This window comes from Orbicella franksi, chromosome 11 (assembly GCF_964199315.1).
Source record: "Orbicella franksi chromosome 11, jaOrbFran1.1, whole genome shotgun sequence".
In the NCBI taxonomy this organism is placed as follows: Eukaryota; Metazoa; Cnidaria; class Anthozoa; order Scleractinia; family Merulinidae; genus Orbicella; species Orbicella franksi.
The window spans coordinates 8,869,035-8,885,324 of NC_138155.1; the positions used below are offsets into that span (position 1 = coordinate 8,869,035).

General features: G+C 38.6%; 2 protein-coding genes across 2 annotated transcripts in view; both read left to right on the plus strand.

Annotated features, from left to right (window-relative positions):
* Positions 1–16,290, plus strand: part of LOC145502454 (uncharacterized) — a 77,487-nt gene that overhangs the window by 24,394 nt on the left and 36,803 nt on the right. The window lies entirely within an intron of this gene.
* On the plus strand, positions 3,913–6,715 carry LOC145503315 (uncharacterized). Its single transcript, XM_081482795.1, has 4 exons — positions 3,913–4,286; positions 4,795–4,987; positions 5,450–5,630; positions 6,343–6,715. Exons 2-4 carry the CDS (start codon positions 4,903–4,905, stop codon positions 6,713–6,715), a joined length of 639 nt encoding a protein of 212 aa, XP_081338921.1. The 5' UTR covers positions 3,913–4,286; positions 4,795–4,902.

Below are 16,290 nucleotides of genomic sequence, written 5' to 3' on the forward strand. Positions count from 1 at the left end.
TACCAATATATTCACACTTACTTATTTTTACATAGAGTTTACACGACACTTTGTTTTGTTTTTTTTGTTTTTCCTTTTTTCATCCAACTGAAGAAGAAGAAAGAAATATTAAAAAGCAGACATTGGGAGTTGAACCCAAGAAACTTTATTCAGGATACATCCACTTATTAACTACACCATCTGAGCGCAAGCTGAAAGAAGCATACTGCAAACCTTATATGTAATTCAGTGTAACACAAACCACAAAATGACAGCTAACAGCTAACCACGAGCAAACTGGAGTGGAACTAGCCGCAAGCAAACCGGAGAACTGTTTGTGCCATATATAGTGAGCTAACCTGGTCTCGTTCATTGTTAATTTATACAACAAAAGCCACGAAATGTCTAACCTAGTCTCACTAGGGTCTCACTCATTGTTAACACATGATTTACGTACCAAAGGTCAACAGCATTAGATGATTGACTTACGCCATCGCTTAAAAAAAGCCAATTGCCATGTATGCCTCGCTCAAGTTTCCGCTCCCAAAGATAAAGCTTCTTTCATTTCAGTCTTATTTTTGGCGTGGGACGTGGTCTGCATCCCGCTTTTATCAGACTCTACGTGGCAGCCTTGTTACATGTTGATACGAAATTTAACAGTTCTTAAAATGATAAAAGAAGTATAAAGCAAAGACCCGCCTGTTTAAAATAGTTATTATACCATGGATTACGCGAGAAAGGCTTGCGCTACAACTTGTCCAGCCTTGGTAACTGAATCACGTGATTTCTGAGAAAGAAGAATCGCATTTGGAGTGTTGTTTTGTAAAGAAACTCTTTACGTGCTGGTGGTTTCTATGTCATGATTTTGACAAGAAAGTACGGGAAAGACTTACAACTTAATTGGCCACTGAAATACGATACTGTCTTTACAAACTGACCTTCTTTGAGTCTGTAAACTGTTCTTGCCACAAGATCGATCTTTGCCTGCTTTGAAGATGGCTGCCTTTAGCTTGCGCTTGGTACAAGTCTCAATTTTCGAGATACTATTGTGCTAGAGCGTTGTCGGCCGTGAACCTCAGACATACATACTTTATTTATTTCAACACGGTAAAATCTTCATTAAATTATTATAATAGTATAAAAAATAAGTTCACCCATAAGTATCCTAGCAATAGATGTCCAACAGTAGCAATTAAATGTAGATATGATGATAGATGCGAATGCAGGCATAACACTATTGAAACAAAGACCTGGAAAAAAAATTCAGGCTTTAAACGGGATTCGAATCCACGACCTTTGCGATACCGGTGCAATGCTCTTCCAACTGAGTTATCAAACCCATTTAAGTACACTGGTTTACAAGATTTCCGTGTTGTAGCCTGACTGACAGTTGTTATAAGATTGGCCAATTTCCCTTTGAAACGTCCAAGAGAGTCTAATTTCCGCAAATAGATGGGTAGGCTATACTATAACAGAGCACCACTAGAGCTAAAGCCACGCTTGCTGTAGTTTGTGCACGGCTTGGGCAAGTCTACTTTAAGTTCAGAATCTCTTAGATTATACGGTGTACTGCGGATGCTAAATAAGTTTTGCAGGTACTCTGGAGAAAGCCCCCTAATTGTTTTAAACATCAGCATCGCTTTAAGTTTGTTTGTTTGTTTGTTTGTTTGTTCGTTTGTTTTTTGCGTGTGGAAAGATTGTCCCAGTCCAGTCTACTTAAGAGGAAACTGGCTCTTGTGTCATAACTGGACTCGGTAATGACCCTGGCAGCCCTATCTGACAGTTTTTGGAGTTTATCGCTTAATGCATCGTTGATTTCATCCCAAACAGAGCTACAATAGTCAACATGGAGTAAAATCAACCCTTGGTATATTTGGAGAGCGGTAATTTCAGAGCTGAATGGTCTCACACGGAAGGGCGCCCATGGTTGACGATATCTTCTTGCTCATTTCGTCTATATGCCTCGTCCATGAAAGGGTGTTCGTTAATTACTAAGCCAAGTGATTTGGCTACTTAAACTTAAATTTTTGATCGATGTGGCTTCGACTTCAATATCAATTTGGTTATTCAAGAGAGCACTTATTCGTTGATTTGACCCAATTACCATAAATTCAGTCTTAGCAACAGTACAGCTTAGCCTGTTGGTTACAAGCCAGCAATTTAGTTTTCTTAGCTCCGAGATAACGGCGCTTTCAACGTCAGCTATTGCACTGGCAGCGTAGGTTATATTTGTGTCGTCAGCGAACATCCTCGCTCAGGGTGAATTGAGGCAAACTAAGAATAGGGGTGGTCCAAGGTTGCTACCCTGTGTGACACCAAAGGAAACTGAGACAAAACCCGACAAATGGCCATTTATGCTGCATTTTTTGGCTACGGTCGTAGAGATGTGACTCAAACCATTTCAGACTACTCGTGTCAATACCATATTTATGAAGCTTCTGTGTAAGGAGGCTATGGTCAATGGTGTCAAAGGCTTTTTTGAGATCGATAAAGATAACACCATTAACCAGACCATTGTCGATGTTGACTGACCAGCTATTTGTGGCTTCAATAAATGCAGTGAGTGTACTATGTAAAGATCGGAATCCAGATAGGCAGTGAGTTAGCAAGTTGTTAAAAGTAAAATACTCGCAAAACTGGTCGTATAAAATTCTTTTGCGACTGTCGAAATGATAGATATTGGCCGATTGTTGTTTGGGTCATCCGTTTTCCTTTTCTTGAAAAAAGGGGTCATCCTTGCCAATTTCCACTCAGTTGGAAAGCTACCAGTGCTTATCGATTTTGTAAATATTTGTGCCAGCGATGGTGTGTCTATGTTGGCAGCCATTTTTTAAAGTTTACTTGGACTTCATTCAGTTTAATAACAGTTTGCGAACTACGTTCACTGTTGGAACTTTCATAGAAAAAGTGGTTTCAGCTTGTTCGAGAAAGGACTCATGTTCTACGTTAGACGAGGGTATTTCTGAAGCTAGACTCTCATCAATGCTTGATAAATGCAGATTTAATTATTCGGCAATCGCTGAAGGTTCAGTTATGGCTTGTTCCCTAACTTTAATTTCCGAAATATTCTTTACCTTGTTTCAATGTCTTGCGGACAAATCGTTAATCGATTGCCACGTTTTTCAAGGATTTAATTTACTGGGCTCTAGATTTTCAGCGAAATATTCCCGCTTGGCCTTGTTAATTTCGTTGCTATTTGGCCTTCTTAATTTCGACATTGCTAGCGGCTTTTAGGAACGTTTTCGAACCTGATTCTGGGCTTATCTACCAAGAGCTTGCCATTTTCTCGCATTCTCTTGCATAACAGCTTGAAATAGCTTTGTCTGGTTTGTCACGTGACTTCAGTGGAAGCATCACAACTTGAATCTTTGATTCTCCAAACCGCTGAGGTATCAACGCAGGATTATAGTTTTGTTTAGAGGGATTATCGCTCCTTCCTCATGCCATCTCGTCGAATTCATGAAAAAAAAAAGAAAAAAAAGAAAAAGAAAAAAAAAAAAAGATCTACAAACACGGAACTATGTTCTTCGCACAAAAACACTGGTCTATGGTGGCCTATGCGTGCCATACCAAAATCAACGATTGTTTTTCTATTTTCTCGTACTTTTTAGTTTTTTTGTCTATAGTTTACTGTTTGTTATTTGTCTTGTTTATTTATTTATTTTTTTAAAGGAGGGGTTTAATTTTTTCTTGTTTGTTTTCTAAGATAAATTTCATTCATTCTAAGGACGTTTTATTTTGTCTCAGTTTTATATGTACTGAGTTTTATTTACACGCAATGAGATCGAATTCAGACGAAACTAAACTAAAACTAAACTAAAGCTCACGGCCTAGGAGGGCATAGCCCATAATGCAACGGGTGCATTGTGCTCCGATCCAAGATGGCGGAGCACGTTAGAAACCCAGAGTGGGAAAATGATGAGGCCCTGAGAAGTGATCTTCAGAAATATGTTCGCCAGAACCTACAGCGAAATGAGATTTTAGACTTTGTTAAGTTAGATTATCCGATGTATGCATGGAGTTTAAGGAGCCTTGGCCGCCGGCTGCAGTTTTTCGGCATTAAGTATACCGACTATGAAGTCGACTTAGTAGCAGTAAAAAGTGCTGTCAAGAAAGAGTTACAAGGTCCAGGGAAGCTTCTGGGTTATCGGGCCAAGCAGCAAAAAGTACGAGAGTTACATGGACTGAACGTTCCACGCGATTTGGTATATGCGGTGATGGGGGAAACTGACCCACAAGGACTCGAAGCCAGAGGTGGAGTAGGCCAATCTAATCGACCACGTCGAACAAATGCCTTTGTGGCTGGTGTAAGTAGCAGCCTCTCTTGTGAGATACAGATGTTTAATGGGATTCTGCCCCTTTAAATTATTGCAGGATTACTTTCTCCCGCCATTTTGGATGTCCTATGTCACACAGTTGCCTTATCCTTACACACAAAAGCAGTTCTACTAAGTTGTTGATACTGGTGTCGACACGACTGACAACACAAAAATATCCAAACTGGGAGATAACTCATATTCACTTTTTTGGAACAATAAATTATTATTTCTAAGATTTTGAAAGAAATTCTATTTTAGACTATTTCCAGCAATTTAGCTAAAGTTTATTGCATGGAGCCTTGTTATATTTTTTGCTTTCATGGGTGGCACTTTTTTGAAAGTTAGTGCGTAATATTTGAGTAAATATAGTAAGTGAAGGTTTCCTTCTAAAATTACAATAATGGGAAAAACAAACATGTCAAAATAAACCTTACAGAGAACAATTTTGTTTGTTGTTAACAGGGTGCAGATTGTAGATTCAGATTTCAGATTTCAGATTTCAGATTGTACAATGTCCTTTGACGGGCATGATAAACTTTGTGGGTACCAGAAATCCATGTTCCCATTATGTATTTATGGTGGTTTAGATACCTAGAGTGGAAGGATGAACTTCCTACGAGTGTGGACATCAAATAACAATCCTAAGGTTATAGCAAGATTCTACTTTGACTATCTTTTTCAATCTAGAGGTAAGACTGCTTGTTGTAGTGAACACTTTAAAGAATCACCTGGCCTAATCAGCTGATGGGAATTGATCATCAGGAATCATATATATCAGGAATCACATAAAAATTTGATAACAACCAGTGACAATGTGTGGTTCCAGAAAATATCCATACCCCTCACCAACAATGGTTAATTGGTTTGAATCCGCCTCCCCCCCCCCCCCCTCTGGAATTTTCAGTTAAGGTTCATTCTTTCCCATTAAGATTCTTGCTATTGAGACCCCCCACCCACTTGGAATTTCCAATCACCACCCTTGTGGTAGGTATGGGTAATCAGTAATCCTGTAATTGCTATCGATTGCCACAGATTACAAGCAAATGCCATTAGCTACAGTCGACTGCCTTCGATTACAATTGAGTTTCATAAAAAATCACCTGTCTCGACAGGCCTTTATCTAATTTTTGGTGTATGTGTTTTTCTGTTAGATTTACCACGGGCTCTGAGAGTAGACAGAGGGACTGAAACTGATGTCATGGCCACAATTCATTGTTTTCTGAGGGAGAAACGTGGTGATTTGGAGAATCCAACAGATGCTGTACTCTATGGACCCTCCACCCAGAACAAGATAGAGAGGTGGTGGCGAGACCTTCACGAAAGGATGGAGATGTTTTTTAAAGACCAGCTTAAGTCATTAGTTGAAAGTGGAGAATATGATTCTAGTGACAAAATTGACAGGCATGAAATCTTGATAGTACCTATATATACATGTATATTCTTGTAATTTTGTGGGTTTCTGATAGAGCCATTGCTTTTCAGAGCACACAATCTTCACCACACGATGTAGGTGAAAAACTTTAGTTCTGAAATCCAATTTGGCCTGTAACAAATACATTATTTTAGCATAGCACTAGAAAAGTTTTGGTAATTATATTTCATAATGTACATCAGCATAAATGTCCAAACCCCCACACTATATCTTATTGTGCAGCTCTCAGTGCAGAATAACAAGGGATATGTCTTAGACAAACATGTATTTAGTTAAAAAAATGTGAAAAAGTCAATGGAAGGGTGGTAAATGATAATCTCTTATAGCAGGTGTGCCATATGGTAATATCAGATTGTTATTTGCTTTTTATAATGTGAAAGACTATAAAGGGCTCCCAGGGTCCACAAAGCTCTTGCAATTCCTGGAAAACTCCCTTAAAAGTTGTCCCTGGGCCCTGCAAAACTCCTTGAAATTCTTTTCATTCCACCTACTGCTGAAATTTGAAAAAAAAAAAAAATATCGATGAGAGCGTGTAGCTCGAGTAACTTTCTTTAATTCTCTATCCTAAAACTTGTACACTCATTTATATATTTATTTTCATCACTTTTCTAGAGACTTGCTGGCCTATCTGTACATCCCTGTAATCCAAAAAGAACTAGATATTTTTAGAGAGTGTGTCTGGAACAATCACAGGACCCGTAAGCAAAAAGGAAAATACCTGCCAGCAGGAGTTCCCGAGCATATTTACCATTTACCGGAACAGTATGGGGGAGATCACTGTGGCATTAACATAACAGAGGAGCAACTGCTGGAAGTTGCTGAACAATCTGATGTTCTTGAGGATACTGATGACTATTTGAGGCCAGCTGTGCGAAAGGAATGTGAGCAGCATTTGCCAGATCCTGATGACATTCAGCCCGAGGAAGCCAAGGATGCTTACCTATATCTAAAATCACATGCTTTTGACATTGCGGAATTGATTTAGAGTAGGAAGATTCCATGGAAATGAGTTCTTGAAATGTCTGGATTTAAAGGAATAGGGTGTCCAAGTGTATAGAATCAAATAATTATTATACATTTGTACTCTTAGTGCAAGTAAACTGTAATCTGCTCTACTGACTGAGAAAAATTTATATTCAAATCTTGTGTGTACAAACTGCTTGCATTACTACAAGGATTGATTGCATTATGCATGCATGCACATGTTGTGACACCTTTTGATAACTTAAACAATTGCAGCCATTTATTCTGTCAAAAATTTCATCAAAGATTTGTGTATGTATCAATACATGCAAAACTATAACAGTCAACAATAGCAGTATATAACAGTGTTTCCATCAATACATGCAAAACTGTAACAGTAACAACAACAATAACAGTAAATAACAGTATCTGTTATAAAAGGCCCCATTCAGACTAGGTACTGTGCCCAGTTCAGTTCTCTGGCATGGGTAGCCTTAACATACTTTTTTCCTGGTGCTCAGTCATCCAAGTCAACAAAATGATGCCAGGCATTAATAGATGGGGTTCTGGGGTGTCTGACCAATGTTCGTTTCATTGTCTAGGCTGCGACTCTGAATGGGCTGTTTACCCGAAAACCCCAAGGTCAACCATGAAGATGACAATTTTAAAAATTACAAGTATGAGTGCTTGTTGTTTGAATATAATAAAATTAATTATTAACTGACATGAAAAATTATATTCCAACAAGTAGAAAGTACAAACAACAATAAACTAGTCATCCAAGGGCCTTAAACAATGCACAGTAAAGATTTCTTTTTTTACTTCAATCACTGTTTTTACAACTTGTCAAGTTCAAGTAGATCACAGAACCTGTTGCATATGTGCTCTTCCTTGAACTTGTAGATTGCCTGTGATGAAAGGTTTCCACAACAGAAAAAGATTGAATTGTCTGCACTGTCCAAAAGTTCAGAGGTTGCAATTTCAGGATCACTGAGGGAATATCCCACTCCTTGGATATCTAGCACCATCAGCTGTTTCCCTGACTTGACATAACTATAATGGGAGAATGTCTCCGCCTTACTGCTTAACTCACCGCCATCGCCACACACATATTCATTGTTGTTTACATGCTTCTGGAAGGTCCCCTCCAAGTACTCCTCGACTCTGACGCACTGCCCATAAAGCTTTCCAAAGTAAACTTTAGTGTAATTGAGGTGAGACCCATACTCGACTGGGGCTTCTGCAGCAAGCTTTTGAGCAAAGTTTCTTGCAAGCGCGTTCATTTGGACCATTTTTCTAGTGTGAGTTTCCATGGAAGAAAATAACCTTTCTATTTCTTGAAGTTGATCTTGCTTAAACTTTTTAAGGACGTACTTACCAGGAGCGAGCTCACTAAAAGCGGTGGAAAGATATGCGTCCCTAAACGATCCACTAGTGAATTTTTCTTTCGACAGAGAAAGCCGTGCTTCGAAGGGGTTACGCCATGACTTCTCACCTAGGTCGAACTCTTCCAGTTGGACCGAAACAATGTCGACTGTAGGCTGAATGAGTTTTCCGACTTTTAACATAGCACTAAGTGGAACAGAGGCGACAACTATTGTTGACATCGGTCGGGCTGGTTTCTCAGGAGTAATTTCTGACTTTGTTTTTTTCATCTCTACTTTCTCGCACATTTGGCTTTCTTCGCTCCTTTCGATAAACCGCACGTGAAGCACCTTCCAGTTCGAGATCTGACTCGTCTCAGTCCACGATGGCCCCCTTTCGCCGGCCAGAATGTCACATTCCATGTTTTCAGCTTTAAAAAAGCGTTTGCATGCTTCCTTTATGTTTGAAATGGTAGGTTCACAGCCGAGAGGAACCATAGTTAGCGCTCCGATTCTCGCGTACTTTTGATAGCGCCCCTCAACATCCGAAGAGAGCCGTTGCACTGTTATGTACTCCATGTCTGAAGCACTGCCCGTTGGCTCTTCCTTCCGCATTCTTTCCTTGGTCATTTTAGCCTTAAAGGCACGGAATTCCTCGTTGTTGTTCCTTCCTCTTTTTGACATCTTGGAAACCACGTGTGTTTCCAGATGGCGTACTCACAAATGCACCAGTTGCATTATAGGCTATGGCCCTCCCAGACCGCGAGTTTCAGTTTAGTTTTAGTTTAGTTTAGTCTGAATTCGATCTCGTTGCGTGTAAATAAAACTCAGTACATGTAAAACTGAGACAAAATAAAACGTTCTCAGATAGAATGAAATTTATCTTAGAAAACAGACAAGAAAAAAATTAAACTCCTCCTTTAAAAAAATAAATAAATAAATAAGACAAATAAAAAACAGTAAACTATAGACAAAAAAACTAAAAAGTACAAGAAAATAGAAAAACAATTGTTGATTTTGCTATGGCACGCATAGGCCACCATAGATCACCAAGAAGGATCGAACAAAGGGGGAACTCATGTAAAAATAGCACGATACGAAAAGACAGTATCCAGTGCAATGTGAGTACAAATTACATTGGTAGCTGGTTATCTCCCATTTGGTATAGCAACGGTGGTAGTTTATTTAACTGGAACTTATCCTCCATCTCTTGCCCTCGTTTGGGAACTCACACTATCTCTTCTTACGTTTAATTCTTCTCTTAACTCGATTCTTTTCTGTTGGAAAATCAGAGGAGTAAGAAAAGCAGTAAATTAAAGGGAATGATAAGGAAGACTTTTTGTCCTGTGAACTTAGCCGTACCATCGGCCTAGAATGTAAAGAACAAATACTGAGAGCATGTTACTTACAAAAGAGTTAACGTATACATTATTTCTGAGTTCTAGAAAACAAACACAAACAAACAAACAAAAACAGGTTGAAGGTGCTTGCATATGAAAGCAGTAAACATTTTATTTTACTAATATAAGTTGTCTGATAAGAGTCGACTTTCCCTTCAGAAAATCAAGCAAATTAACCACAATGACAGGTAATAAAGATAGAACAGTTCACCAGTGGCTGTTCTCTTAATGTACTCTGTAAAAGTTTCCAGCACTATTATAAGAGCAATAAATAACAACAGAAATCATAATTGACTCGGATTCTGAGCGGAGACTAGTATTATTTACATTAATAATAATTACAAGTTGGTGAAAGAAAATAGCATAGAAAGTGAATATCGATTGGAGCCTAGAGGCTAAAGGAACCGCAAAGTTTCGAGGTGGCTTCTAATAACTATTCTACTTCGCATTTGCATACAATCGGAGGTCACGTGAGATAGCAAGCATGTGATATCCGAGCTCAGTACAAGTTAGCTGTCCGAGCAAGCAGTCTAAAGGTTATTCTCGCAGTCTTATTTTCGAGTGTTTTAGACCTTTCTACGTCTTGCGGTTAACATGTCTGGAGGAAAAGAATCCGCAGAATCGGCGAACGAAGACCAGTTATTGGCTTATGACCCAGACGAGCACAACAGCGCCGGAATATCCGGAGAGAAACATCTCGACACGCCAAGTGTCATAGCGGCCAAGGCCCCTGTGAACGACTCGAACAATTCGATGTCGCTGTTCAAAATCCAGCAAGCCCTCGTTAAAGGCATAATCCCAATCGCTCGTTTGACTGATCTGTCCATGACAGAGAGGAAAGGCCTAGACCAGAAAGGGGTTCAACAGATAAAACAGTTTCGACTCGACGCTCTATCGTTGCTGACGCATGTTAACTATGAACTTAACATGCAGCGAAAGCAACACATGAAACCTGATATTGGCAGAGATTATGTCTCTCTCTGTTCTCCTCATGTGCCGTTCACTGACTTGTTGTTTGGAGATGACCTTCAAAAACAGTTTGAAAGACATAGGAGATGTGAATCAAATTGGAGCCAAAGTGCAAGGTCATAGAGGACCCCACAGATCCCAAACGGGCTATGTCAACAACAATAACTCCAAGGGAACTTTTTCCCACAGAAATCAGTCAAAAAACTTGAAGGGCCGAACCTACAAACCCTGGCGACACAAGGACTCCCAGAAGTCCAGCACAAACAACAAGAGGTCATCTCAGTAGCCCACGAAGCTAACACGGTAAATGCTGTTTCAAATTTTGTTGCTGGTAGTATAGCTAAACACATCTCTAACTGGAGGTCTATTACCACAGACCAAAGTATCCTTGAGATTGTGTCAGGCACACCATGTCAGTCAGCTGTGCCACATATTACTTTTTCTAACGGCGATGATCTCATCATTGCTGGAGAGATAGATAAACTCCTAGAGAAGGGAATACTTAACAAAACTACACATTGTGACACTGAATTCATATCCACAGTTTTTACTCGGCCCAAGAAAGATGGGTCTCATCGACTCATCCTAAATCTTAAAAAAATTGAATGAGTATGTCACATATCACCATATTAAAATGGAATCTCTCCAGTCAGCAGTACGGTTACTTAAAAAAGACTATTGGATGGCAGTTTTAGATCTCAAGGATGCTTATTATTCTGTGCCCATAAACCCCCAACACAGGAAATTTCTCAGATTTGAGTTTAAAGGATCTCTTTATGAGTTCACCTGCTTACCTAATGGCCTTGCATCGGCCCCTAGAGTATTTACAAAGCTCATGAAGCCAGTATATGCAACATTGAGGTCAAAAGGCTATCTTAAAGTAGGCTACATAGATGACATTCTTTTGCTAGCAAAAACACCTCATGAATTAGAGCAAGTTGTGGCTGAAACAATTGCTTTGCTTACATCACTGGGATTTACAATTCACGAATCAAAGTGTGTCACAACACCAAACCAGATTGCCAAATTCCTGGGATTCTTACTGAACTCTAAGGACATGATCATTTCTATGATCCCTCAAAAAGCAGCCATTATCAAATCCAAGTGTCACAATCTAGCACATCTGGAAGGACCCATTCCAATTCGAGATGTGGCCTCTGTAGTGGGCCTCATGGTCTCAGCCTTTGAAGGAGTTCAGTATGCACCTCTGTTCCATAGGTCTCTAGAAAATGACAAGACGTATGCTCTAAAAAACAATGGATGGGACTTGGAGGGGAAAATGACACTCTCCCCTCTAGCAAAACAGGACCTTTCATGGTGGATCACCAATTTTGATCAACTCCCCAAAGCCATCACGCCTAAACCCTCAGACTTAACTCTCATGACTGACAGCTCTCTTAAGGGCTGGGGAGGGGTGATTAAGGGCACATCATCTGTAGCGGGTGGCAGATGGTCACACCAAGAATCCCAGCTACATATTAACCTTTTGGAATTGAAGGCCATTCATCTCGCCTTGCAGGCCCTATGCAACCATATGCAGAATCGCCACATAAAAATCGTTTGTGACAATACTACTGCCTTTTCATACATTCGTAATATGGGCGGTACAAAATCTTGCAGTTGCAATGACATCACTACGGAAATCTTTATGTGGTGCATAGATCGAGAGCTAACACTATCAATTTCCCACTTACCAGGGAAACTAAACACAGAAGCAGATAAGGCTAGCGGTGAATTCCACAGTAGTAATACTGAAAACGCCTTCCAAACTAAAATGTGACATTCCAATTTGGAAAAATTCCGAAGGGTACTGGTATTTGATGCCGAAAAAGTTTGTGTTTCCGAAATGTTTTGGCTTATTGGAAGGAGAAAAAGAAGTGTTCAGTTGAGTCCGCCAGGGACAATACATCCAATTTCACCAAAATGTACAATTTAATGTAAAAAAGATCGTGCACCCATCGCGCTTTCCTTTTTTGAGAGATTCAGATTTTCTGATCTCCCGGCCCACAACTTATCAGAATAAAACGGTCATCCATCTATGATTCTAAAAGGATTCAGAATTTCTGATCCCCCAAGACTTTAATAGTTTCAAAAAACTGATCCCCAGTCCACAACCCGTCAGAGCAAAACAGTCATCTATTTATAATTCTAAATGCATTCAGAATTTCTGATCCCCATCACCTCATGGGACAAAAACGGCTATCTGTTCATGGTTCTAAAAGTATTGCGAATTTCTGATCCCCCTCCCCCACCAAATCTGCTAACATGATAGAAAGAGCTGTCGATTTATAATTCTACAACATTTCAGCATTTCTGATCCCACATGACTTAAAGGGATTCAAAAATTCTGATCCCCCAGTGCATAACTTATCAGAACAAAACGGTCATCTACCCATAATTCTTAAAAGTATTCAGAATTTCTGATCCCCTTTGTTAGGTGACAGGACAGAAACGGCCGTCTATTTATAATTCACCAGAAACTAACTAGATGTCTGATAGCTAAAAAGTAATGATTGGATAGTAACTTTAAACACATAACAGACAAAAGGATCACAGAGTAAAGGGCATCAGAAAAGTACACAAATGAAATATTCACAGCTAGGTCATTATTAATAACGATTTGAAACCACGCCAAAGGATCGAGACAAAAATTGCAGTTTCATTTCGGACAGTGAAAGGTTTTATTTTCAGTTCAAAAAGATATGAATTTAGGCTCCAGAATTACGAGCTGTTGTTTAAAGTCCACATCAAAGATAACAAGAATTTTAATCAGGACTCAGCTGCCGTCTGCGCCACCTCCGTTTTCTGCTTTAATGTGTTCGTTTCGGATTGAGGACCGCTATTCTTGCCTTTTTTTCCCCTCTGCTCTGCAATGAAGCAATTGAAGCTAAATATTCTTATAAATAGCGATAAAATTAACATTGTTTTTCATTAATCAATTGATCGGGAGTGTATTCTTTTGTAAACAATAGTGAGCAGTATGTAGGCAATGCGGTAGTGAAGTGTATCGAGCGTGATCTGTAGCTTCAAATCAATTCAGTGTAAACTTTAAGTTACCTCTTCAAAAAGCACACTAACAAGCTATTATGCAAGCATTTCATACATAGGAAATGCGTGTGAATAATTTCTTCGTTACGGGTGCTAATAAAATCAGGAGAACAAACGTTTTTCTTGTGTTTCAGTGATCGCGAAATAAATATAACAACGAAATTTCTTCAGCCACAACATTGATTTCGATTCAAAGATTGAGCAGCTAACTGTAATGTTGAGCAACAATTATGATATACTTACTTTTCTGCGACTTGCCTTTCTTTCACCGAAGCAACCAAGATACTCATTTGAACTTGGACAAATCATTCCATGCTTCTTGCTGCTATTGACAATGTTGGATTCGAAATTGCGCGCAAATAACCGACTCCTTTGGAAAGGGAATCTGCTGGTCAAAAGTATTCATTTATCAGATTGACCGAAGGATTATGGGATCGGACGGAAACACCAAAATGGCGGGCAAAGATTGTGGTCAATGTTGTTAGGATTCGATAACAAAGCTCTCTGTTATTATATAGCCTTGCTCTACGTTGAAAAGCAGTCACAAATTGTTTACAGATGTCCGTTGTTATTCCAGTTGAGTCAAATCCCAGTAAAGGTGGAAAAGTATGAAGTTTCGTCGGCAAAACAGTGTGGCAATCAAACTATTTGCCAGCAGCTGGCGGTTTCTCTTACACTCGTCAGGTTTACAGAAAGGTTATGGTTCCTGCAGCTTTCCAAGGTAAACTGATTTTCTTGCATAATTTGTGACGGTTCTTAAAATACTGGAAACGTTCTGGCCGGTTAAATTGATCGTGGAAGATTACAGAAGATGCAGATGCTTTAACACACTGTTAAGTCTTGTTGATTTCGTGAATACAAATGTTCATTTCCTAAAGGAGTTATGAAAACAACTGTATTCAACGCAACAATATACGAACAATTTCGTGTTGGGAAAATCATTCATTGTAAAAGTACAATAAGTGCAATAAATGTGAGCTCTCTCATGTAGTTTACATATACTTCTTATATATCTAGTGTATATCTTGTCTAGGATCAACTGGGCATACATATGTAGTATACAACACCTAAAACACAAGATATCAAAAACCAACATCCTTCACCTTTTTGATTTTCAGGTTGATGGTGGTGCTCTTGAGGTTATGTTAGATGTGCATATAACATTATCAAGACCATTTGTTTGCCACTTATTACTTGAGTTGCAAAAGACTGATGTTATTTTCATTAGGGTGGTTGAAGTTCTCTTTAATTGGGCAAAGGTCCTTTATAATTTGGCATTTCTTTATGCAAATAGAGGTTATTTAGAACAGCAGATATAATTCACAGCTAGGTTACGGAAAATTACTTTTAACCACTTCCAGACCTTTGTACATAAGTCTTGCCATAATTTGAAAAACCCATGATTCATGGATAAAATTAATTGAAAAAAATACTTTCATGAAGAAATTACTGTAATTGAAATTTGAAATTCATGTCAAGAATATTTTGTGCTTTTCCGGTCATGAAATCTGTTTACATTTCATGAAAATTTACTGAAGAATGTAAACATTTACTAGACTCCAATTTAAGTAGCTAAGAAGTGTTTCAAACAGGATTTTAGAAAGATATATGTTAAATTTCAGTAAGTTTTGTGATAAATCGCAACATAATGGAAACTCATTTCCAGCCAGATTTTGTCCTCCTTTTGCATCTGGATGTGCCTGGTTTTTGGTATTAAATTTTAATGTACAACTGTTGCAGGTTTAAATAAAACTATTAGTTATTTATACATTTTCCTATGTAAATACAGAGATTTTACTTAGGTTTAGGATTTGAAGAGCAGTTATCAAAGATCCATATAAAATGAATAATGAAGAGTTTTAGCTATAGTTTCACCACCTGTGACTAAGAAAGCTTTTGGTTAGGTAAACATTAAAGTGCTGCATGTACATGAGTGATGGATAATTTTTTAGATTGACTGCTATCTTTTTACTATCTCTGGGTTTTGGGTAGGTTATCACAGTGCGATATGAGTGATGGGTAGTTTTCAGATAGGCTATCTTTTTACTAGATAGGATAGTGTTTTATTGTTCAATGTAAGGACTAGTCTTCAGAAAGCCTAGGTTTTGGCTTACTACATTAGTGGTGGTTTTTGGATAGACACGTTAGTGGATAGATAGGCCATCTAAGTATCTGTTGACTATCTACACAGGAAGCTAGTGTTTAGCTAGTCAATCTATTTCCTAACTATCTGATAGATAGATATTAGTTAGCTTTAAGCCATGTCAAAGATAGCTATCCTCTATCTACAAAACCTCTTGGATAGAAAAAAGAATAGAGATTTGCATCCCTCAACCAGGAATGAGATAGTTGCAAGTAGCATGAAGTTAGTAATAAACTAGTAATAAGATATGATTGTTTTTGGGAGGGCTTCTTTAACTGAGGACAGCAAACTATTGCCAGCTACCAGGAAACATCTCCAAGATGAGTATGCCAAATTAAAAAAGAAAGAATAGAATTGCTTGTAGCATTAGCTACAATACTTGCATCCATATCTGTCAGGTCTTTATAAAACAATTTTATCCACACTCTTCTCCTTTGAGCATGGTTAAACTGGTTGCGTAACTGAAGTGTGAATGAACTGGTAGCCCACTCAAAAAGTTAGATTGAAGATGTAAAAACGTGTTGGGCAAAGCTAAAGTCCATGGCCTCTGCTATATGACAACAGGTTTTTGGAGGACACTGTATACATGTATGTAGAGTACATTGACCCACTTAAATGTATCAACTGCAAATTTAAATGTTCGTGTATATTGCAGTCTTTAATTGTCATCCCT